General features: G+C 42.4%; 1 protein-coding gene across 2 annotated transcripts in view; it reads left to right on the top strand.

The window, feature by feature from the left end:
* Positions 1–25,505, top strand: part of PTGFRN (prostaglandin F2 receptor inhibitor) — a 65,227-nt gene that overhangs the window by 27,742 nt on the left and 11,980 nt on the right. For both annotated transcript variants that reach the window (XM_021402281.1, XM_021402289.1), the window contains exons 3-6: positions 739–1,158; positions 4,314–4,697; positions 8,723–9,148; positions 15,133–15,552. In XM_021402281.1, coding sequence (XP_021257956.1) covers positions 739–1,158; positions 4,314–4,697; positions 8,723–9,148; positions 15,133–15,552 — 1,650 coding nt within the window. The remainder of the gene's footprint in view (positions 1–738; positions 1,159–4,313; positions 4,698–8,722; positions 9,149–15,132; positions 15,553–25,505) is intronic.

Consider the following 25,505-nt stretch of genomic DNA (forward strand, 5'->3'; position numbering starts at 1 on the left):
CTCCTTGCCTTACTCCTTGCCTTACTCCTTGCCTTACTCCTTGCCTTACTCCTTGCCTTACTCCTTGCCTTACTCCTTGCCTTACTCCTTGCCTTGAAAAATGTAAATAAAAATGGGAAAGCTAAGCATTGAGTTTTCTTAAGATGTCTGCAGACACTTTTGGTTAGTAAGCCTCTTGATAGAGAGGGGCTAACTTCAGGTAAAAACACAGCTTGTGTTCTCTCTTATTTATAGCATCGTCTAGGAATCTGTCTGTGTGTAGAAAGTAATCTTCTCTTTTCTCTTTAGCATGCTATTCCTGCAGTCATATCCTAACCTTGCTCTGTCATTTACAGTTCTTCAGTAATAAATGGGGAGATTTTCATTTATTTATTTATTCTTAATTCCAAATTATTGGAATTAAATTAATATTGTTGTATATTTTATTCTCATGAAAATCAAGATGATTCTGGATGGGAATAGCCTGAATGATATTGCTTGGATGAGAAGTTGTAGTGAGGAGAAGGGTAAATGAAGTTGAATGCTTGTCTTGGCTTGTTTAAAGTGGATCACTAATGAATTTTCAGCTGAATTTCCTTGTTCCTGGAAAATACTTGAGTGGAAGAAGAAACGGTTGGAGAGATGGTGTCCTCCGGTAGTTTTGGTGCCTCACATCAGAATAGATCAGGAAGGGTGTTCTCTCCTTGCTTCTGTTTTATGATGCTTGTGTTTTCTGTTGTGTTTTTTCTTTTTTAATAGTGATTTCTGATGGCTTATTGGTGAGTGGTTCAAAAGCACGTTCCTCAACATCTCTCAAGCTGTCTGAGGGTGACTCCTTCAAGTTGCGCTGCTCAGCAATCACCACCTCACCAGAGCACACTCACCTACATGTGACTTGGCAGATCAAGAGTGGATTGTCCTGGCGGGACATCCTATCTTTAACTCATGAAGGCAAATTCCAGCCTGGCCCTGGCTATGAAGAACGCTACCGTAATGGAGATATCCGCTTGGACACAGGAGCAAATGACACATATCAATTGTCTGTGTCCCAGGCCTCGTCAGTAGATGGGGGTGTCTACAGGTGTCTTGTGAGCGAGTGGGTGAGAGGGGCAGACAGCTTATGGCAGAAGATTCAGGAGAAGAGCGTGGAGATAGCAAGTGTGGAAATCCAGCGGACCGGTGAGTGCTACTGATGGGTTGAGACTGTAGCTTGCAACTGAAGCAGTGTTGTGTCCAGAATGTAATACTTTGAGAGCAGAACTTGGGTAAGCTGAACTGAATGTGAGCTCACCTTTCAGGACAGCTTAGTTCTGTTTGTATAGCTGGCCTGTTTACATCTGAGTTGATATCAAATGCTTGGCATGATTTTGCTAGCTTTTATTTTGGGGGACAGTGGGGATGATGACATGGAAGAACTGACTGGAATCTCTTACATGTCCAGACTGAGATTTTTACCTTGTTCTTAGTTCACTTTAGACTTCCTCTGGTCTCTGTATTTCTTAAATAGCATTGTATTTAACCTCTCAACACCCCAAACCTATCCCCTCTGCGCTGTCGTTAATGTTGGGTTGTCTGATAGCACTAAACAGCTGTGCTTCCCCTGTAAAAGTGGATTGTGACTCAGTGACAGATGTGAATGTTAGGTATTAAAATAAAATAGAAAGTTTGGGAGGAAGGAGAAAGGCAATGATAATTTCAAAGGACAAATTATCCAGTGATTTCTATCACCTAACACTGGATCACTGGGCTGATTGCTCCACTGTGTTGTCATGGCCCTGTTAATCACATCATTGCATGCTTGACTTAGGAGACAAAAATACATGAGCTGTGCTGAGGATATCAAGATATCTCTGTCTATGTAGGTTTCAGGAGGAGATGCACTAAGCACTTAATTACATTAGCATTCCTGCTGCTAGATGGAGGGGGGAAAACGAGAGGTGATGCATCTTATCACTCAGTAGGTGGAAAAACAGGCAACAGTAGTTCCTCAGAAATATGAGGTTGTGATAGTATTTTCAAGCTTTCATACAATAAAGATATATTTTCATTTTTGTAAACTTTCAAATAGTGTAGGGAAAACTCAGAACTGCAGAATTTTGACTAGCTCATTTGGATGTAGTTTCAGTGTCCTGGCAGTGCTTAGCTTGTGAAATTTGACAGGACCGATCTGCCCCTTCTTTTTCAAGGTGTCTGTTACACAGTAAAAGCTTGCAGGTAGTTTCTGCTGAGACAGGGATTGCTAATTAAGAGCTGTAAGCATCTATTTTGCTGCACTTGTGGAGAATGTTCTGGCCATCCCCATCCTGTTCTCAGGCACTGATTAAACCCTACCTATTTAAGCCACAGTGTCTAATGGGGCAGGCTTTTAGTGTTTGTGTATTTTGTTGTTTTTTTTTCCTGTTTGGCTTGGATTTTTTTGGCCTTCATTTTCAGCTCAGTAATTGGCAGCTCTGGAACTTTGTCAGAGGCATGAAAGCTTTCTAGCTTTCCTGTTCCACTCTTAACTGCTGTGAATTCTAGGATTGAATTTGTAGAAGTTAAAAAAAAAAAAATGATTGATTAATGTTAAAAAAAAAAAAAAAGACAATGCACAGGCTATTGTGTAATTACTTGTATAAGTAGCACAGCTTACTTGTGTAACTGTATTTTTTGCTGCTGGTACTGTAACTACCTTCCCCACTACATTCATCTCCTTAAATCACGACCTTTGCTCCTGGCTTTGTTTTTGTATGTCTTTTTTTAATATTGCCTTGCACAACAGCGATGTAACCCTAAGTGAGCCCTTCAGGCACTTCTGTAACCAAAAAAGGAGCCTTGAGAATGCGCATTTGAGTAAACTCTTAGATTCCCTTCCATGGTTTTACTGCCAGGTTCTGAATGCCTGTGACCAGTGCATGGAGATAGAACTGCTCCTTGCTGAAATGCTGCTCTTAACCTTGCAGTGGAGTCTTAATTTATATTCTGGCATTAGTCTATTAAATTAATTAGGCTATAATACTGTTTCCAATCCTAGCGAGGGAAGTCTCAATAAGATACTCATCAGTTAGGGGACTTGGCTTTCTGCGCTATCAGGTGGTGAGCGGTGAGATGAGCACCACTTGGTTTTGCTGGCAATAGTTGTGGCTGCTCAAAAAACTCAGTTTGGCTCTGGCATTTGTATGCTGTCTTTCATTCCTGATGATCATCCTAGGAAGCTTGGGTACGTATTATGCGCTTACATCATGTTTTTATGTGTAAATCCCTGATCTACTGTTAGCTGCCTATTTAAGGTGGGAACTGTGAAACTACTGAGGACAGCTACTACTGAGGCAGCCTGGTCTGATGGCTTTGGTTGAGATGTTTGAAGAACAGGCGCGTTATGTACTGTGGAGGTGGTGCTGCTCTGAGATCCAAATCTAATATTTGGACAATGTAGAATGCAAGTTAAATAGCAAGTTAAAAGGTGGCCAGGTAACTTGTGAATGATTTGCATTGAGGTTTACAAAGAGCACACACAGCACCCCCTGGCTTACCACTAGATTTTCTACTCCTAGTCTTGACACTTCCTATCCATGACTTATTTTTAACAAAGCTATGGCCAGCTTAGTAACCTACAGAATGCAGAAGGCCCCATTTGAAGGCTGTGTGTGCTGTATGTATTAAAAATAGTCACTAGCCATGAGAAGAGTTCGTTAAATGTGTTTTTAAGTAGCTGTTGGCATTGTTTTAAAGTCTCCAGAGTGTGTTGGTCAAAACATTTAGCTGTGAGTTAGCAATACAAATCATTATTGCTGCCATCTGTTTGCTTCTCTTTCTTGCTTCTGCAACACACCAGTAGTCAGTCAGGACTTCAGCGTGTGACCATAGCTGCTGCACATCTAAATCTGTTCTCTTCAGAGAGCTCAAAACCATTTCAGCAGAAATAAGTTAAGTTCTCATGTAGTTCTTGGTAATTTCAGTGAACGTTTTCCCTTCTGAGAGATAGTCCCAAAACACATTGACCTCCCTATGAGAATGAGAAATCCTTTATGTTTTCCTGCTGTGTGAGGGTGGTGTGTGTATATTCTGTGATTGGGACAAACCCTTCATGAACCAGTTGCTGTTGAGATATATACACCCTCTTCTCCCTTCCTTTGTCCTCTCACCTTTATCAAGCATTGCTTGCTTGCTTAATGTGTACTTCTCTTATAAGAACTGATGCAACTCAACAGCCAGTGGATGCTTGAAGGTAGGGTTGCTGAGTTACTTGAGATGCTTCTGTAATAGCGTAGGACTGGATAACTTACAGCGAACTCATAGTAATAAAAATAGTGGCTTTTTTTTTTTTTTTTAATTTTTGTGTCTTCTTTTCCAAGCTCTAGATGTGCTCATCTCAACAAGCAATCTGTCTGTGACTGAAAGAGACTCCCTGGATCTTACCTGCAACATCACAACAGACAGGAGTGGTATTTTCCAAGCCGAGGTGACGTGGTATTTCTCTGAGTCACCTGATGATACCTTGTCAGATGCTCAAGTTCTGTTGAGCATGGATCATGATTCTGTTGTCAGTGATTCAACTCTTATCAGTCTGAGCCATGTAGATAGGAACTCCTATCGCCTGTTGGTGCGTGATGTGGATGTGGAAGACTCTGGGTACTACTTCTGCCAAGCAGCTGTCTGGGTGCCACTGCACAACGGGAGCTGGCATAAAGTGGTGGAGAGGACGTCTGCACCAGTCAGTGTGGTGGTGACAGCATTAGGTGAGTGATTTTGCTTTCAGACTTCATGGGTATTGTACCATGCATTCCTTGATCCTATCACCAAAGGGAAAGAACCTTGCAGAATCTCTTCTGGGCAAGTTTTTATCACATTTGCATTTATCACCTGTCTGTAGCGTATCTCTCTTTCAGATATGAAAACATACTGATCCATTCTCTGGAGTTTGGGGTTTGTACATAATGGGGTTTTAAGATCTCTTACTGCATGTCCCACCCCTACCCCCCATTTTCTGGTGTCGCTGAACAGGCTGTAACTGGGGAACAGAACTTAAGAGCCTATCTTGTTTTCTAAGGGCTGAAGCTGCCTCTGGTGTCATGTTGTCCCCTTCCATCTCCCTCACACTGCCAGTAGGGCTCTGATACAGCAGCAGGCATTCTCTTGGAGTTCCAAACTGTGATACTGGGTGATTCCCATGAATTTTGTGACTCATATGCTATAAAAATTATTTATAATGGACTCTAATAGCTTCCAAAGTTGTTTGGTTTTTTGTTTGTTTTATCACTGGAGACAGACCACATCCTGCTGATGGATTTAGGATGGGACAGGATTTTATACTGCTTTATTTTCTTTCTTCAAGAGACAAGTTAATGTTAATAGACCACGCTAGCTATTGATTAATGCGAATGAATGAGGCAGACGTGACTAAGAGCTAACATAGTTCTGGAACTGTTGATTAGCGTAGTGGTCACTAAAACAGATTTTCCTCAATGTCTTTTTCTTCTGGTGGTTGTTTTTTGCAAGGGACTGGCTAAGGAGGGGGTGTTTGTAGCATTTATTCTTCATTTAAGACTTCCTGAATTTAAAATGAACGAGGAATAGAAACTGGAGGTCAGAGGTTCAACAGGCTTGTCTGATCTACCTATCCTACAAGAACAGGCCGACAGCATCTTTCCCTACACCCCTGTCCTGAGAAGAAAGTGTTTTGGAGATCCAGTGGGACATATACATGCCGAAGACTGTAGAGTTTTTACTTTACACTATCCCTGCTGAATGTTAAATTCTGACCATCTCTCTTTATGCAAATATCACAGAACTGTAGGGGTTGGAAGTGACCTCTGGAGATCATTGAGTCCAGCCCCCTGCTAATGCAGGCTCCCTACAGTAGGTTACACAGAAAAGCATCCAGGCACTTCTTGAGTGTCTCCAGAAAAGGAAATAACCCTTACAAGCAAAGTTGCTTGAGAACAAAAATGGAATTCCAGGAAAAATTCTAAAAAGCCTGTCTTTTTAGAGATAGAATGGGTAGGCCGACGTATCTAGACCTGTCTCCTAGTTTAATCATGAAGAGAGAATAACTTCCATTTGGAAGCAATGCAAATCAGAATGGTGTTGCAAGATGTTGTAGGCGAGGCATTTCCACCTGCTTCCTGCTAAAAATTATGAAGTATTGCTTGTACTGGAAGCGTGAATGAACCTGGATGTGAACTGAAGGAAAACTAGCAGATCTGTTGTACTTGGTGTTCCCAGCAGCTTTCATTGCATACAATTATCTGTGCCAAAACTCTCACCGCATACCTGTTTGGAGCCTCTTGTAATCAGAGGCTGATGGTACTGTCAGGTTACAAAGGTGAGCTCCTCCAGCATCAAAACACAGAATGGGGTTAGTGTCAGTGTATAAGAAGCCTGCTCTGAAGTCCTGTTTTTAGAAATAAAACAAGATTGCACCCCAGTAACAATGACTTTAAATTCTGCATTTTAGCATTGTACAGAGCAATATAGCCATGACTCTTTTTTGCATACTTGTAATGTGTGCTAGAAGTGCATGAGTGATATCGGTCTTCATTTCCCATTTTCATTCAGCCATTCATAGTACACATACAAGCTTTGAGTGCTCTCACCTTCCCCCACGTGTTCAACTGCACACGTACACATGCTCATGCATGCATAGGTACACTGCTTATGTGCATACTCTCTTGTATTGCTGGTGCCTGGGGAACTATTCCTTACTCATTCGGCTCCAATTGGGTGTTATCTGGGGACAGGAGAAAATAAGATCTATTATTCAGCAGGTGCTTGGTTGCTAGGGAAAGGGAAGTAGAATAATTTTTCAGTGTTTGAGGTTTTCAGTTGCATCCAGAATTCACCAGCTCCTCCTCTTTATGGAAGTTAAGAGCTGCTGGGGTATTAAGTCATTGAACTGTCAGTGAGGCTGCTCTTTGACAGCTGACAGAGCTGAGGAATGAGGTTTATCCAGCCAGCCTTTTATTCTTTCTAAATCCTCTGCTTGAATGTCTGTCAGGGTGAAGCGCCTATCTGGAGTGGTGTCAAATCCCAAACTCTCTGCTTAACGGTCCTTTCCCTCCCCACGAATAAAGCAACCTGAAGTGATTATCAAAGAACTTGAGTTTCTTGCCGTTTTTTCCCTCCTGTATTCCTATCTTGAGAAGAGTTTCTGCTTTCTTCATCTTTGTTGTTGTGAAAATGTTAATTGATCATGACTGCCTTATTTTTTGGTGGGGAAGGGGAGGCAGTGGGGTGATGGGAAACCTGCAGTGTATCATAAGGCCTTGGAGAAGTATGATTTTTTGTGAATGAGACAGGGCAGTGTAGCTGTAGGATCTGTAGGGATTTAATTAAACCAAAAATGGGGTTTGACCACCATTAGTAGTCTATGACTTGGTTGCAGCAGGGAATTGTGTGAGTTTTTCTTTTGTATTACACTGAGAATCTGTGCAAATCTGTGCTTATGTTCACTATGTAGTGAATAATGAACTAGTGTACAGTAAGTTTCAGGAGGCTTCCTAGAAAATACTGAGTAGGGTAATGGTCAAAGGAGCATAATCAGAAGAGCTTCACAGAATAGCAAAGTATATGCTGATACAGCTGTACTGCTACCAATAGTAAGTACTACAGACTTAGGTAAACAGTATTTTCAAGCTTTTGTATTACTCAGTGCTGCAGAAGGTCAGTGATTTGTATACTCTAGTGTCCGGTCTGTATGGATGCCCTTGTTCTTGCTAGATGCAAGGACACTGTGCGCCTGCATGCATAGCACTTAACGGGTGGAGATCCTTTCCTCAAATGGGTATGGCAGCACCATGTTGCTTGAGTAGAATTGTTTCTGTCGTTTGCATCTGAAGTCCAAAAGTGCATGTGCACACACACATCAATGCAGCAGCTCTATTAAGATGTTTTATTGTCTTGGCTCGCTGGTTAGCTTACCCTAAGTTTTAGCCTTGGATTGCCTTCTCTGTCCCAATTATAGCTTCAGTTAATTGTTTCTGGGAGGGCAAAATGCCAAGTACAGCATAAAGCAGGAAATAAATACAGAGCACTGAATGCACTTATAATATAAAGTCCATGTGATTGGTATTGGCTGAGCAGTTGGAAGGCTGGTCTTTTTTCTGAATGATAGTAGACCACAAGAGAGAAAAATATTCTAATACTAGTAAATAAACATGCATTTCTTTTGTGGTGAGAGGTCTTTGCTGTAGTCTTTTTTTTCTTCACTATCTGCGTTGTCCGAGAGAAAATGGTCATGTGGCTGCCTTATCTCCTCAGGACTTTGGACAGCCGGTGATTTCGGATTTAAATACAACAGCCCCCTTTTTTCTTTTTTTAACCCATACATTTCAGGTGCACCTTTTCAAGCTTAAGAGTTTCCAGCCTTACAGCTGTGCAGTGCAGGCCTTTAGAGGTGACTGGGTGTCTGAAACTGAATCCAGACTGTGGCTTCATGGGGCCTGAAGAAGGGGGAATGATTTCACTCAATAAGATCACTTTGTCCTGATTTTTCTGAAGTGGTCTGACTCAACATATGAGACAAAAGATCCTGTTTGGAAATGCAGGCCTAGAGAGGCTTACTTGAGACCAGTACAAGCCTGAGAGGCAGAGTCCACGTTCCCAGTTCCCAGGTCTTGTAACAAAAATACAAGTTTTGGCACTTGACTTTTAGCTCAGGTGCTGTCACAGGCTGGATGTTAGCAGTATCTTACTCAATACTAAGCTCTGCCTCTTTCTCCTTTCTGTTTGCAGCTTCTCACTTCTTCTTTTTTTTCTTCTGCAGAGCCAGATTATGAGGTGTTTCTGAATGCTTCCAAAACACCCAAATTTTCAGATGACCCCACAGAGCTGGAGTGCAGGATCACAAACGTACAGGACACCGAAGCAAACATCCGCTTCACTGTTTCCTGGTACTACAGGCGGCACTTGCGCAGTGATGATGTGGTGGCAGAGGAACTTCTGGCCACAATGGATGCAGACTGGACTCTGCTGCTTGGGGACAGGAGCAGAGAGAGGACTCAAAATGGGGAAATAATCTTCTCCAAAAAGGCTGTTGACACCTTCAGTTTACGGATCCAGTGGACTTCAGAAAATGACAGAGGGGATTATTTCTGTGTCATCTCTGCCTGGAGTCGGCACCGGAACAACAGCTGGATAAAGAGCAAAGATGTGACTTCTGCATCTGTCCCCATTTTATGGGCTACACAAGGTAGGAACCTTGCACCTATTCACTGGAAGACCTGGGCAGCTAAGATATTTTCCTCTTGAGTAGATCCATCAACCAGAAGGCCTGCTAATGGGCTTTAGGAATATAGCTCTTTCTTGTGAAGAACTAAAAATCCTGTTGGCTTGTGTAAAGGCTTCTGTTTTTGGAGGAAAATGCTTAACAGCACAAACCAGTTTTATCTAACAGTTTGAAGAGGAAGTGCAAAACAGATATATCAATCAAACTGTGCACAGACTTGCAGGAACTAGGCTGTCATTGTGGCAGGTAGTATCTGGCAGTGACGCTGGAGTCACTGCTCGCTTTCATGATTCATAGTATTTCAGTCTCACTAGGGTGCATCTCATTGCTAGCAACAAAGTGATCCTGAGTTGAAAAGAGGAATGTCACTCACCTTGTCATCTTTGGTTGCCCGTTTGATTGTGGGATTTTGTTTTTCCTCTCCCCCACCTTGTATTTACAAGCACATGTTTAGATGGTGCTTTTGAAGAAGCTTGTGGTCACAGTAGTGCAAGAGCATATAAAAAGAAACTAAAATAATAATAAAAAAAATTAAGTGCTTTGTTTGGATCTTGGCCCTTTTTAGGCAGGAGAGAATTACATCTGATCAGTATTTAAGCTGTCTTTGGGAGTTTTTCTTAGGAGCTAAATGAAGGTACCTGATTCACTTAATGCTAGTTTAAAGTGAGTGCATTTAGCTTTTTGGCTTAAGTGTGAAGTCATGCAAGAGGAGTCCGTTAGATGGGGAAGGATGAAATAGGATAGCCTAGGATGTAGCATCTTTGGCAAAATCTCAGTGCTTAGCTAAGCTGAATTTGCCCCAGTAGAATTCTCTAGCAAGAATGAGATCTCTCATTGATGCTGAATACTGGTCACAATTAGTTCAGTTATGCCATAACGCAGAGTATATGTGTGTGTGTGCATGTGTGTGCACGCGTAATGGATTGTTGCCTTCAGAGCAGCTAGAGAAACCAGCTGGAATTGAAAAGTCTCAGCCTGTGTTGACATTCCTGTGGGAAAACAAACCATGACAGGTGTGAACGTTCTCTTGTTCCTGGTTTTGTTCCAAAATCTCTGCTAATTTTGCATCACAAATGCAAATGTTATAGTCCCCAAGCTGAAGAGTACATTTGTTAGCAAAACTTGGAGTTGGGGGATTTATGATGTGATAGCAAAATCCTTTACAGACACCCTTCTCCTCCTGAAAAAACATGCTATATGTATGTACGGTGGGGGAAATATTTAGGTTTGATTTCCCCTGCTTCCCTTCCACATCCCTGCTTTTCAACAGTCTGATTGCAGATGCTTTCCTCTGCATGCCCTATTATAGCCTGATCCTGTGAGCTCCAGGCTGGACTGTTAGCCTTGTGCTGTAGCCAGTAACTACGAAGCTATGAAGGAGTTAATCTGCTGCTGCCTCTGCTCTCTGACTGTTGTTTTGATAAGTATCTCTGGTGATTTGAGTCCCTAACTGCTCCCAGCTCTTATAAAAGCAAGCAGACAGGCTCCCATGTGTTTGCCTAAGGAGAGAACCAAAATTTGCCTCTTCCTTGGATAGCTTGTGCCTACGTAGAGGCTTTTCTTCCAACTAATTCATTATTTGCATCGTCTGTATTAACTTCAGGACAGTGCTGAGGGAAGGGACAAATAGAGGGGGGAGACTTTAGAGGGCTCCCGATTTGGAAAAGACAGTCCCGAGTTCTTGAGACAGGCAAAATAATTTTGTTGCAGCAGTCAGTAATGAGGGGTGTTCAGGATAAGGAGGCCTTTTCTTGAGATTGAAATGTCAAGTGAAGATGTCAAAGTCCCTTTTCCTCGTGTTTTATAATAAATTGTATGCTTGCCTGTTTGCACTTGAGGCTTTTTATCCTCTTTTTCTATTCTATTCTGTTGGGACCAATAATGCTCATGTGTCTTTCTGCTTATTCAGCTTTGCAAATGCAGCCAACCACTATCATACATCAGCACTGTTTTTGACAGGCTCTGTCTCATTTCTGTTCCTTTGTCTTTTTCTTTTACCCTCTGTCCCTCACCAAAAGTAAGAAGAAAGCATCTTCATCTCACCTCAAAAATGAAAAACGTGAATTATAGTGTTGTTTTTAGCTTATTTACTTGTTGGAATGTGTACTTGTAAAGGAAGAGAGGGAAACTGTTTTTGTCTGGTTCTGTAGATTATTTTGAACACAGAAGTTTGGTTATTAAAAAAATTTTCTTTATCAGTTTGAGTGCAAGTACTGCCTACGTGTAAAATGAAGTTGCTATTTGCAGTGGAATGCAGAACGTTCTTAAAGCAGTGTTGTCAGCTCTGGATCTGCATGAAAGCCTTTGGAAAGAACATTATCTTTTAATTGAAACTCCATATCCCAAAGATACTATTATTTGGGCTTTTGTTAATACTTCTGTCTTTAATTTACAAAATAATTGTATTTAACACAATGTTACTTGTCCTAAATGTTTGCTTGGCACTCTCCATTAAGTTTAGTGCAGAGCAAGGACATATTCGTCTTTCAGAAAGTCCTGGGAATAGAGAACAGGTGATATTCCTTCCACCCACTTTTTGCAATTGCTTGTGTACAACAGACGCTGCACAGTACAGACACGCAGTTTCTTTTGAGCAAAGGAATTCCCATACTTGTGGCACTTCTTTGCCACGTTCGATGCTTGTTCGGATCTAGGGACGAACAAGTGCACTAAACTAGGGGTACAGGCCCCAGTCTGGAGCGGCTGGACACCGTGGCTGCATAAGGATGAAGCGGCTATACTTGCTGATCTGCTCGTCTGTTAGGGAAAGCAGTGGCACAGCTGTGTGTGTGCAGCAGTGAGGAGAGCAGTTGGCTGGTACATTCATTTATCAGGCTGTGGTGCGCAGGCTGTATTTTCAGAGCTCTTGGTATCTGCGCTGCTGGAGCTACAATTGTACCTCGGGGTGTTGTGCAGCCTTCTCCTCCTACAAAGGCAAAACTGTCATTACCTTAATGTCTGTTGCATTCCCTGTACTTTCCATCTAGTTAGTGCGCTGGGGGATGAAGAAGCCTTTACAAGTATTGAGATGGTGTTACTTGACGCTGCTGACAAGACATTAGTCTCTGAGATTACTGCCGGTTGTGGTGTTGTGCTTCTTTTCAGACCAGAGTCAGCGGAGGACAGGGAAGGTGATTGTTGTTTCCTGTGGTCTCCTTGCCCTTTAGCTGCAAGGTTTCTCTGGCAATTTGGCTTGCTTCAATTAGACTGGAACTGTTTTCTGTCATTACCCAGGCAGCACACTCGACGCCGAGCACGCACTTAGTTGCAGGGCACAACAAGGGAATTAGTGTGGATTATCCGCGTGGAGCGGCTGGTGATGGAAGGCGAAGCGTGTGCTGCCAGGCTCCAAAGTACAGTTTATTACTCAAATTTGATCTGAAATGTTTGGCTAGAATTTCTTCTGCTGCTGGCCCTCTGTCTTGGATTAACTCCCAAACTGCTTATAAGCTTTGGAGATGGTTTACTTGGGATCTCTTCCCCTGGCGCTTTCTGACGCAAACTCTGCAGAATGCAGCCTCCTGTGTGTGACAGGCAGGGGCGTGCTTTGTCATACTTTCACTCACAGAGCTCTTCAAGAAGGAGGTGAGACCCTGCAAAGGATGCAGGGCGTTTTGTGTGTGCTGAAGGGCAAGCGTGCATGGTAGTGGTCGAGACGTGGACAATTACTTTCTTGGCAATTCTCAGAAGATTTGAAAAGATATCTCAGGCTGTAGTTCTTGGAAGAAAATGGCTTCTCTGGCCTATCTTTTGCTTCCTTGCAAGGAAGAAGCATTTTTTTTTGTCTTTTTCTCTGTTGTTGTTTGCAGTTCTTATGTTTTTAGATAAGATAATTTGCCTCTGCCTTCTGTAGTATTCACCTAGCCTAAGGATGAATGGGTCTTTATAATGGTAGGAAAATCCTGTGCAAGGTCTTCCAGAAGGATCTCTGCCAGTTCTTTGTTCACGTCTTTATTCCTAACCCCTTTGAATTCGACCGCTGTTCTCCAGCTGCATTGCCACTCCTCAGTGTTCTCTTCCACTAACTCTACAGATGGCATTTTTGTATCAGGAGGATTTTTGCCCTGAGCCTTCTTGCAAGGTCTAGAAAGCAGCCATATGTGGTGGTGAAATACAGTTAGCTGTTTGGACTTTTGCTTTAGAGGCAAAAATATGATTGTATACTGTATTCCTAAAATATGAGGCACATTAATCTGTGCTGTGCTCCTAAATGCTACCACCTTATAAAGAGAGTGCTCTCAGAACCTCATGGAAACAGAAAGAGAAAAATGGATTTGAAGTCTGGAATCAGATGCATAATGAGTTCTCACACAGGGGAGCAGAGAATGCCTGTACATGTAACTTCAATTGTGATTGCACCCTCAATGCTTAAATATGCAACTCTTACAATTCCCACTTGCTTAGCAGGTGGAAGTGCAAGGGGAGTTTGGTGTGGAGCAGTGAGTAATTCAGGGCTCAGCCAGGACACTAGATGCAGCTCAGCCTTCCCTGCTCCTGCTGCTTCTTTATATAGCTTTGTACTGCGATCTGCTTTATGCAGTACTGATTTAAAGTTGTCATACCGGGTTTCTCATCTTGTGGGCTGTGTTTACTCATTGTGAAAACTGCTGCTTGAAGGCAAAACACTGCAAAATGTAATCTTGACAAGTATCTTGTTGCTGTTGTGGGGAGGGCATAAATATCAGTTCATTTAGTTCACTTTGGGGAAAGTGTTACAATCTCACCATCGCTTATTTCCATTATCCTAAGAAGTTTCACCTTGCATAAAGGTGACCTCTGTAGTCTTTTGTTTAATGTGCCTGCAACCATTTTTTTGCAAGAGAGGGAAGGGAGAATATGCTGTAGCAAAGTAAATCCAGAAAGCTGGACTGGCCAAATTCTTGCAATACTGCTACAGTGGGAAGTTGTCGTAAGTTGTGTGTTCTGCTCGGGCCCTTCTTTCCTAAGGAGCAGCCTGGGTGTGCAGGATGTCTCTTCATCACAATGCCAGGAAAGTAGCAACTCCCTTTCCTTTTATCTAGCTGTGATTTCAGGCACTCCTTGTTTTCTCAGTTGCTCACCGTGAGCTTGTATTTTTTTCTTCTTTCTTGAGGCTATGCTCCTAGATGTATAATTTTCCCAAACCCTGTAATTAAGGGATTCTTGGAATTGAGGAACCCACAGACTTGGAGAATGCTGAGGAAAGGGAAGGAAATGAAGTAGTAAGTGTTGCTGGCGTTCTTGTTGCCAAACTACTGGGGTTATGTCAAGGTTTCATACATGCTTATTGTCAGATGAATTCATGAGAATCAAGTGAAAAGGACATGTAGAGGCAGATGTATACCGATCTCTTTCAACACACAGGTGTATGTATGAGTGTGCTGGGGTTGGCTGTTTCTCAAGTTACCGCCAACTTTCTTGTCATGCAATTTCGTCACAATTTTGTAAGGTCAGTTGAATGTGTCTGGGTTGCTCTTAAGGTAAGTTTTTCAAGAGAAATAACGAAGCTTTACTAAGTGCTGCAGATTCGATCAATGGCAGCTTTTGTCACTGGTCATGAGTGCTTCATCAGTGTCCTTGTAACTTGTAGCTGATGGGGCTTTTCCAGATCCAGTGCAAAACTGGGGCTCATCTGACTCATCTCATCTGGCTAATCTCTCTACTCTTGAATTAAAATATCCTGGAGATTCTGTCATGCTTTGTCCTGCATATTGCTATGTTTGTTCAGTGTTTGGTGTTTGTTTGAATCTTTACATCTTGACTCAAGCTGTTGTGTTACTAGTGTGTTTGCTGTTCATTAGCTTTCAGGTATGTCCATGTATGTTTAGATAAATTTAGATAAATTTAAATAAATTTCTCTCTCTCAAAAAAAGTATTTTATTGGTAACCTTCCAGTTCAAAAGGTTCTACAGAAATAACTGCACTATTTATTAACCCTTCCCTTGCTGCTTGTTTCCTTCCCTCTTCAGATTACACACTGACGGTGGAGGCGGTGAAACTGAAGCCGTTCTTTGTGGCAGGCCATACCTTTGAGATGACGTGCAAAGTGTCTTCAAAAAACATCAAGACGCCACGCTATTCTGTCCTCATTACAGCAGAGAAACCACTGACAGATCAGTCAAATCCCAATGGAACCACTCGCATCATTTCCTTGAACCAGGATTCAGTGGTGCGGCTGGAAGACTGGACAGACCAGACTCGTGTGGATGGCGTGGTTCTGGAGAAGGTCCAGGAGAATGAATTCCGCTACAGGATGTATCAGACCCAGATTTCAGATGCTGGGCTGTATCGCTGTGTGGTGACCGCCTGGTCTCCAGGTGGCGGTGGCATGTGGCGTGAAGCAGTGAACGGCTTGTCCAACCCTATCCAGATAGACTTCCAGACATCAGGTTGGTATTGAATTTGACGAGCATGGGTCTAATCCAGAAAGGGAGGAAGTTCTGTGACACTCTTCCAGTGGCTTTCCTGTCTCTGGGAAATAACTGTTCTGGAAATCAAAATGCTCTCCAGGTGGTGTGATGACTGAGAGCTTTGTTTGTCTTCTTTGGTGGTACTTTTGTCTTTGGAGCTATAGGCTGTTTACAGAAATACATTTGATAAATGAAAGACATTTGATAAATTAGTTACAATCATAACCTATGGGTTTTCCTTTATTAGTGCAGGTTTTATGATCCTGCAGACTCAGACCTGATTCCTGGTATGGAATAATTACTGTTATGTTTTCCAACTTCATTACTAGATTGCTGCTATATAACAATCTTTTTGGAAGAGCATTAATATGAACTGCGTTTCTGTTCCAAAACAAACCTAATTAGCATAGTATTGCATTACCTGAACGCACCTTCCTGTTGATGTAATTGCACAAAATGGTCGGGTTAAGGCAATGGTATTGTTCTAGCGATCTCAGCAAAGTGAAGACCATATGGAAGACCATAAAGGCCTCTTGTGGCTGGCCTGCAAAGCTCTACAAATTGGAATGAATTTCCATACCTATGTGTACATCCTGTTCCCAACATCCTTGCCCACTTTCACCTGTAACATACTCTGCCTGGTGAGATTTTCCTAGAGAAGTGTGCTTGTCCTGAGCAAGAGGGAGTGGGGCAGAATCAGTTTGGATCATCAGAGATGCATGTTAACACTGACTTCTATCACGCTTTGGAGTTGGGAGCTGCTGCAGAGTTGTTTTTTATAATGGTGTGGTACTCTGTGAGTGAGAGACTTATTTCATGATTTGCTAAACCAAACTTGTGACTTCTTGAGTGCTCTTGAAGAGCTCTCAGTGTAGCCCAAGGGTACATCCTTTGGAGCTCTCTGGTCAGCTGCTTTATCTTGAACCTGTGTTCCCTTGTTCCTATTCACAAGCACAACTGGAGTGAAAGTCTCTCCTTACTTTCTTCATTCTTCATCTCAGTTATTCTGCATATAATATTGGGCCTGTTTTCTGAAGATGTGTCTGCGACTAGGCTAGAGCAGCTTGTCTTCTGGTTGCCTCCATAAAGGCAGAGTAGTTCTCCAGCAGGTGATTTATAAAAACACTTTTTCATAGCAGATGCTCAGGGAAGAGTGCAAGGGCTGAGCATAGGTGCAGCTGTGCAGTGAAGGCTTCACTTTTTAAGACATTTTGAAGTGCAGCATGCTGATAGAAACCCTAATGAAGTTATAGCCTTACCTGAGCTGGTTGGAGAGAAGTCAGAAACTCAGCTCAGTGCCTGTTTCAGTTCTAGATCATCCCTGGCTGGCTTCTTATTTAATGTTATGGTAAGTCACTCTTCTGGAAATAACCCATTTGCCTGCATTCCAAATGCCTCTTGGAGTGACATTGTCACGGCTGAATATTGCTGTAGCTTTGTTGTTGTTTTGAGAAGGTTTAATGAGGTGTAGCTTCAGCCTTACTACTTGTGTTACTTGAGTGAGACACAGTGGGAGAGTGACAACTGCAAAGAGTTGATGTAGAAAACATGGCAAGAATTAAATCTGTTCCAAACCCCTCCCCTCTAAGTTCTTACATGGAGGCCTTCCTGCACAAAGGTTATGGTTAGTGACTCTCCCAACGTTGCTTGCATTATGTCACTTTGAAATCTCATCCAGAAAGTTTGGCAACATGCTATTAATATCCATGGTTCAGAGGAAAACCTGTGAGCTATGCAAAGGAGGGAAGTGAGCATGCTGCTGTCTTGACTTCTTTTCTCTGTCAGTTTCTACTCCCTCCCTCTTTGCCCAGATAGAATTTCCAGCACATGGAGTGAATGAAGAAAGGGAAGCAGCCTGCAGTGCTGCCCTGGGAATGTGTGAATTCCAGTAGCAGAGCTGAGAAGGGGGAGGGATGGTCCTGGAGTCTGGTCTGCCATTTTTCTTTACAAGAGAATGAAGACAGAAATGAGATCCCAGGCACAATTTACTGGAGGGCCTTTTCCCAAAATAATCTTGGCATGCAGCAAAATCTGGCTTGAAATACCTTTCTTTCTACAATTGATGGATGAACTTTGTGTCCTTGAGTAGTTACTCAGATATCCAGGCTGGACATTCATCAGTGGGTATGATGATGACATATGATGAGCACAGTTAGAATGGATGCTGGCAGACTTGCTTCCCTAATCACATACCCTCCTTCCCCCACATTTTCTGCTTGCCTGCAGAAGTGACATTACATGTGTAAAGGCTGCTGTGCTTCCTTTCCTTTAGCCTTCCTCACCTCCTGTGTCCTATTACTCTGTTCTGGGCTCAAACAGGCCAGTAGAAATGAAAAATAGATAATTGTAATCAGGCAGATGGAATTTGTTTTGTGTGTGTATTATCTTACATCACTGTTTGCTAAGGTGTACTCTTTTTGATGTAAGCTGTGACCAAACTGTGACTAAGTCAGGGAGCCAGAGGTAAATGGCAAAGCTGTGGAGCAACTATAGAAGTACAGCTCAGATATCTTGCATCTCATGGTACAGGCAACTGTCAAATTCTTTCTCCAAAAGAAGAACCTGGTGCCAGATTTTTCCAAATGGGAATGGTGTAAGGCAGAAATGCTGAGGTTGCTAGGGTTTTCTGGAGGAAAAAGGGAAGTTCTCCAAAATTGGAGGGAAGATGTTAATAGGAAGAGGGTCAGAGAAAGCAGAGAGGGCCATGCAGCTTTGAGTAAGTAAAAGGTGAGAAGCACCTCTCTGTTAGATCCTGAGTTTAGTGGGGATGTGTGATGGAGTGGTTTATGCGTTTGTCCCTTATAGTGTGATTGTCTTGGTAACAGTTTTCTTGACTTCTTAAGGGTCTCGAAGTGTAGCAGAATGACACTGTAAGTGTGACTGTTGAGAAGACATAATAATGCAGTATAATGTCAGAATTAGAAGGTATTCCAGTCTACCCTCTACTTTGAGGGTTTGGGCTTAGCCAACATTTTCAGTTTGCACCATGGGGGGGAATGAGTGGCAGAACAGATCAATATGGAAGTAGCATTTTCAGCAGAAGGAAGTCCTTAAAGGATTTTACATGAATGTTTTAGTGGTGGGAGGAATTTCTTTCTCTGATGTTTTTATTGATCCCTCTTTGGCAGGGGGTGTGGAGGCTTGGGTTAGAAATCCTTCTAGTTTGACTCCTTCCCAGATCTCTGAGTTGTGATGCTTCAACGAAGAAGGGTTTTTAGTGCCCATAGACATTGTGCAATATGATCTATCTGAAAGGCAGGAGGCCTGTAAGCTTTTTATATATGAGCTGGGGACTGCGCACACGAAACTTCAGGGTTTCCTGCCACAATAGGCTTGAAATGTGGCAGTGCTCTGAAATGTTTTTCCATGAACATCTGTGGAAAATGTCTTGCTCAGATTCTTTCCATTCAAGGCAGAACTTGCTGGCTGCAAGCAGATACCTCCTCTCTTCTTTCTCCACTTGCTGTTGCAAAGGGACATATTTATTCCATTTTAGTTTATGATCTGAAATGTTAATGTAGAGACATTGAAACTTCCTGAACTTAAAAAATTAAAAGTTGATTTTGTCCACTGAATTATGTAAACTGGGATTTGGGGAAAGAGAAGGAGGAGCCTAGTAAGTCATTAGTTTTCGTATTTTCAATCAATGGCAGATTGTTCTCTGCTGGATATGTTTTAAGACCAGAGGGAATCTTGAGAATCCTCTGGTTCAGCCTTATGAATAATGTGGATCACTAGACTAGCTTTATAAAATGAATGCCTGCTGTATGTTCAGGAGCTGTAATCAAACTAAGCTGATTCTGGGGAGAGACAGGAGGAAGCCATCCTGTATGAAGGCTTTGAGAAATATTCTTCTGCGCTGCTTTTTGGTTAGCTCAGTTTCAAACAGAAGTTCTACCATCCCTTTTCAAGGGTTGCCCAGCAATGTGAGGGACAAGAGCAACTAAGAAGTGCTTGCCTTGAGATTTTCTCTTAATTTCATAGCAGAATCTGTATACAGGTATTTGGTATAAATGGTTCCGGCTTGCCTGCAGCTGGTTTGTTGTTGTTGTTGTTTTTAATGCTCAAGCACCTGGTCTCTGTGAAATTCACCTAGTTTATCCTGGAGTCATATGTTCTTCTTTGGCATTCGTTCTTTAATCTTCTATCCCTTTCAGACTGTACCCAGCAACCTTAGTGTTTAGTCATCTTTGCCCATTATATGCTCCCAGGGATTTCCACAGAAGCGACTTATTTTCCTTTGCCTTGAGGGAAGCAGGAAGAAGGAAGCTTTTAATCTTGTATACAGAAATATGTTATGAGGGAGAACCATTTGGAACTTGGCTGTCCTCTGAGCTGGCTTCCCCTGTGCCATTCAGCAGAGGGCAAATAGCTCTGGAGAGGCAAAAATGAAAGAGAGCTCTAAGGGAAGCATCTCAATGAAATCTTCAGCTCTGGATTACATCTTCATGTGAGCTCATTGCTCAGCAATGTATTATCAGTCTCTTTGGAAGAAGCTGAGATAAACTAATCTGCGGAAACATGAGCTAAGTATTGATGTTGAACTTGCAATTATAATGATGCCCTGCAATGACCCAGGGAGATTCTCAGATGCAAGAAAGTAGAATAGTAAGGTTCTTACAGGAAATAAACCTTAATCATGGAAAAGAATGAACAGGAGTACAGCAGAAACTCTTTGGCAAGAGAGACTGGTATTTTCCAGCTACAGCTAATGGGCAAGAGCGTGCTTTGTCATTGTGTGTGTTTGTGGCTGTGTGCATTAATTCTGGAAGTAGAAACCACAGACTTAAACTAGTGGGGTCTTCTTCCAGTAATGGCTATTTTTAGGCTTTGGGGTGAAATTTGTTTGGGAACAGCTCTGTAAAAGAAGCTGGGAGAGGGCTGAAAGGAAACAGTGCGGGTGAAGGGGCTCATTATCTGGAGAGAGGCAGATCGTGGAATCCTCTGTTTGAGTGGATGATCTGGTGCCAGGGCAGATATGAGTAATCCTGGAAGATGGAGAACTTGTGGATTGCATCTGTATTTTCCGCCTTGTGGTCCATGGTGCTGGCTAATTGCAGGCAGTGAAGCTGCATGCAGCAATTGCTCTCTCTGTGCTGGGTAATGGACTGGATGTGGGGTAATTGGGTGGAGAAGCCTCCAGGGTCTGGATCTCTGTTGCCCATCAGGTTGCTTGACCTTTCTGCATTCTACTTTGTCTGGGATATAAAGGTAACTCATTTCTGTGGACAGATTAGACCTTGCAGAGAAATACTAGCTAAGATGAAGTAGAAAAGGCCAAAATGTCACATAGGACCTAGGTAATTAGGAGCTCATCTGTTGTAAATCCAGATGTTGACTGGCTTTTGGTTATTCTCCCTTCTTTCTCCCTTCTTTTTCTTGCAGATTTAAGATGTTTGGATTACTGAGCAATGAAGGGAAGCAGGGAGAATGGGGTGACACCAGGTAAACAGGGCTCAGGGCTTTTTATTTTTCTCCAGTATATAAATCCTTAAGCGGAGTTAGTTAATTGAATAAACTCCCCCTTTCAACACCACACCATATTCAGGATGAATCTAGTTGAACACTAAATAGTAAACCAAACGTGGTGCATCTTATATATATATATATTTTTTTTCTTTCATTTGTGTGTGGAAGAAATACACTTTTTAGCTGAAAACTATGTCTTTAGACTTTGGGTCCTGGAATTTTCTTCCTAGATTACCTGAAATCAATGGTTTGAGCAATGAGATCTGCTGCAAAAGGGTGCATTCAGTAGAAATTAAACCAAACACGTCCTGATTCTGGAACTTGGTTTCCTTGTAAGAACTTCTAGACCTGTACTAGTAAACTTTAACCTCAGTTTCTTTACTTTGTTTAGGATGGTGATGTTTTTCAAACACATAAATGTTAAGTAAACTATTTTTATTCCTGTCTTCACAGCAGGTACCTTTTAATATGAAATTGTTATTACTTTATTAAAGAACAAAACTTTTTAAGGGCTGTTTCTAAGCTTACATATGGTCTTTCTGTAATGAGGAGCAGTGTGTTCGGCTTAGTTTACATCAAAGGTCTCAGCAGAGGATGGCAATCTGGGTGTGAAAATGGCTGCTTAGCTCTTAGATTTGGGAATGCTGGTTTATTTTGTAGGTCTGCTTTTTACTTTCTGAATTAGCTGAGGGCATGACGCTTATCTTCAAACCTGAAGTTATTCAAATCCAATTATTTTTCAGCTTTCAGCCTACTGAATAGCTTCCGTACACTTAACTTTGCTTTGTTCTTGATGAGCTTTGCAAGTCATGCTTAATCTGTTGACCCCATACTTGAAACTGAATTCCAGTTTGATTATTCCCTTGCTTGACCAGTAGTTGGCAATAACAATATTTCAAACTATTAATTATAGGTGGCAAGGTGAGCAAAGCCACATCATTTGTTGTCTGCAGAGTTCTATTTTTCTTAGATTTAATGTAGCATCAACTCAGTTCTTGCCAAAGAGGAGTTTGTTACTTCCCCAGCTCACATCTTGCAGAAGATCTTGTGTCATATTTGCCTTGTGAGGTCCTCAAGATCATCAAAAGTGTGCCTGGAAGCATTCTGCCTGCTCTAGTGCCATTTTTTACTAAGGTGCTTTTCTTGAGCTTACAGTAAAGAAGGTGCTCAGTTAGATAAGGCAATGGATTTGCTCGTAACTACTGACAGAGTGGTTGCTTGCTGATTTTGTTTGAGGCTGCTTCTCTCATCCTGTTGCCAGACAAGTTCAGCTGAAGCCAGATTAAATTGTTTAAACTGGGGGCATAAATCAGGCAAGTCATAATCAGGTTAAAAGCACTGGTCAGTTTTTTTTCTTTAGAATAAAATCAAACAAAAAACCTAGAACGCTTCTATAGAGAGGGTTGGCAGGTCTACTTATCATGAGGGACTGAGGGATCTTCTCAGCTTTTTTGAGTCTTTTGTAGGCTGTGTAGTGACTGCAGCTTTGGCAAATGTACCTTCTGTTGGAGGGTAGGGGTTTACACTGTCGTCTTGATCCAGCTCAGGGCTAAATGGTGTCTCTTGCAAACAGGCTCTTGTCTTCTCAGGTTATGTGGTGGAGGAAAAACCACCAATGAAGAGGCTTTATTCTGCCCTTTCATGCCTGAGGACAGCCTGAGGCCCAGAGCATGGGGTATGTAGGCAGAAAGTACTGCTAAAGAAGAAAACTGCTCTTCTTGAGAAGCTGCAACTCCAGTTTTCAAGGCTAAGCCATTAAGAATTCACTGTAATAAAGTTTACTTGCGTTTAAAGAAAGTACATTAATTAAAAAAAAAATCCCTCTTTAGCTAGAGAGAAGGAAGAGCTCAGCCCCTGACATACCCCTGCGCTCTGTCAAAATCAAGTCCTTGTAACACAGGGCAGTGATTTCTCCCCTGGAGTTACAGATAGTAATTTGCAGGAGATATACGCTGGTAGGAAAATAAGCAAATGGAAATAACTGTGGCTTACTAAGGGGAAATACAATCATGAAATGACAGTGAAGGTTCTGCTTAGTAGCTGCCTTATTGCTGGGAAGCTTTGACTCTTCATGTGGGAGGCAGACGAGAGATGCATTTGCTGTCCCAGAACTGAGGAATATGCAGGGATGCTGCATTGCCACGATACCAACTTTCCTGGCAGTGAGACAAAAAAAACTCAGTATTTACCCTAACGATTTTCAGGTGCCAAGAAACTCCACTCTGCATTAGTCTTTTTCTGGCATGCTGGGGTTAGAATCCAGTGTCTGTTGAATGGATGCCTGGGCTCTTGACTTCTTAAGTCTTATTTCTAGATCCTCTCTGCATGTACCTTTCTGTTGACTTTTTTTTGCCCTGCCAGGGCAGGGATGAGGCAGCCCAACCTTAGCCTGACTAAACTGGGATCACACAGTTCTTCTCCCTTGCCTGATCTCTGCCATCATCCAGCAGAGCAGGGTTTATGTGCCAGAGCAGCGCGTATCTCACATTCCTGATGTGTCACTTCACCCGCTGCCAGGTCGTAGTGCAGACCCTGAGCTGTAGGCAGTGACCAGGATTATTATGGTGCTCTTCTGTGTTCAGTCACTGCAGCAGAGGTGTGTGCTGGGAATGTGGGGATGTTCCTGGCAGTCTTGAGTCACTTTGTTGCTGTGGCAGCGGAGTCACAGTTGAGGACTCCTGCTTACAGTTGGCTGGAGAGCCCTGGTCCATCCTACCTCTGACTAGTCTCTAGGGCCTTGAACCTCTGCGCAGCTACCTCCAACCCCACCAAAGAAAAAAACAAGATATGAAATACCTTGCTTTGTCTGAAGAAGAAGAATCAAGTAGGCTGCAAAGGGAATATAGTTGTAGCATGTGTGTGTTCCAGGCAGGGGGATGTCAGGATCCATGGAATTCCCATAGAGTTTGGACAAAGGCTGAGGAAGCAGTCAGTCTGATATCTTTCCATTTCTCCAGGAAAGGATCCTGTCATGCTACTTCCCTTTTATTTTTATTTTGTGGGGTAACTTGCAATCTTATTTTTTTAATAGAGAAGACTTTTGTTGGAGAATGGGTATAAACCTCTGGTGTATTTGTCCACATACTGTCCTCATGTACAAACTGCATCTGCTTCTGGGGCAGAGAAGGCTGTAAGAGGTTTATGGTTTAACACAGGACAGCAGATTGTGTGCAGTGGAAATTGTTGGAGAGGAATTCTGGAAGCCACGGAGTGATTATTGCAGTGTAATTATAATTCATTTCTTAGTGTGCTGCATAATCTCTGATGAAAACAAGTCAGGCCCCTGTAGTTTAGAACAGCTTCACCAGAAGTGAAAGCTCTAGCTTCATGGCATCTCCTGAGTTTCTTTTCAGAACCTCGGTTTGAAAGTGATGTGATCAGCACATGTGGTGTGGTGAGTTCTCAACGCAGCTTTCCACATAAACCTGTTGGGAGAGCAGGGAACAAGCAGGTTGCTTAGCTGAATTTCTTAATTGTTCTCTATCCAGAGTAGTGTTTGCCACAGATGTTTAGCATATTTGAAATTTACAGCTCCTGTACTTAAACAGTAACATGTGAGGGAGGGGCAGATTTTCCAACAGTTTACTTTTCCTGCCCAAATTACCATCTTGTTCTTGTTGCTGCTTCTGCTGCTGTCCCAGAGGTAGCTTAGCCAGGTAATGACAGCAGCTAACAGAATCTAGGGAGAGTGAAAAAGGTTACTTCTAAATCTGAATCCCAGGTTCCTTCATGGGCTCCCTGGCCCCTTCCCCCAAAGCCGTCCTGGAGACCACCATTGTCATCAGCTTCTCTCATGCTCATCTCTTCCACCTTGTTTAGTGGAGAAGTTGCTAACTGCGTTTTGACACATTCTTTGTTTTCTGCCCTGTGAAACAGAGTACTAGCAATGTAGACATATCTGAAGAACTGTGGTTTTGTGAATTTTGCACTGGAGATGTAGTTGTCAAAATGAGGGGAAGTTTTGTTATCTTCTGCATCTTAGAAGTCAAACACATATGTTGTTGTGGTGTCTGAGCATTTCGTAACAGCCCAGTGGTGTTCATCATTACCATCATCACTTTACAGCTGAAGGAGTTACCATACCCTTGGGCATTGAGACATCGTGTACAAAAGAAGCTAACTGTAGCAGAGCCCGAAGGAAAACCCACAGAATAGAGTTATCAGATGCACTTCTCCTATTGTCCGTGTTTCAATTCCGCAGCAGGACTGCTTGTATCATTAAATTAATGGTTTGCTCTAACTTGAATTCCTATTGACAGTGTCAGCCAAGATGATCTGTGCTGGATTAGCCTGAGGATCTGAACTTTATTCTTCTTTGAGAAGACACCAGTGGCAGAAGGGCACATTTTGCGCAGGATGGTGGAAGGCAGACTTGGGTGGTGACTTTGTGCTGTGACAGGCCTGGCGGTTTGGGTGGTAGTGCGGCAATTAGTGGCTAAAAATGGATGACTGTTTTGCCCAAA

Source organism: Numida meleagris, chromosome 1 (genome assembly GCF_002078875.1).
Source record: "Numida meleagris isolate 19003 breed g44 Domestic line chromosome 1, NumMel1.0, whole genome shotgun sequence".
Taxonomy (NCBI): domain Eukaryota; kingdom Metazoa; phylum Chordata; class Aves; order Galliformes; family Numididae; genus Numida; species Numida meleagris.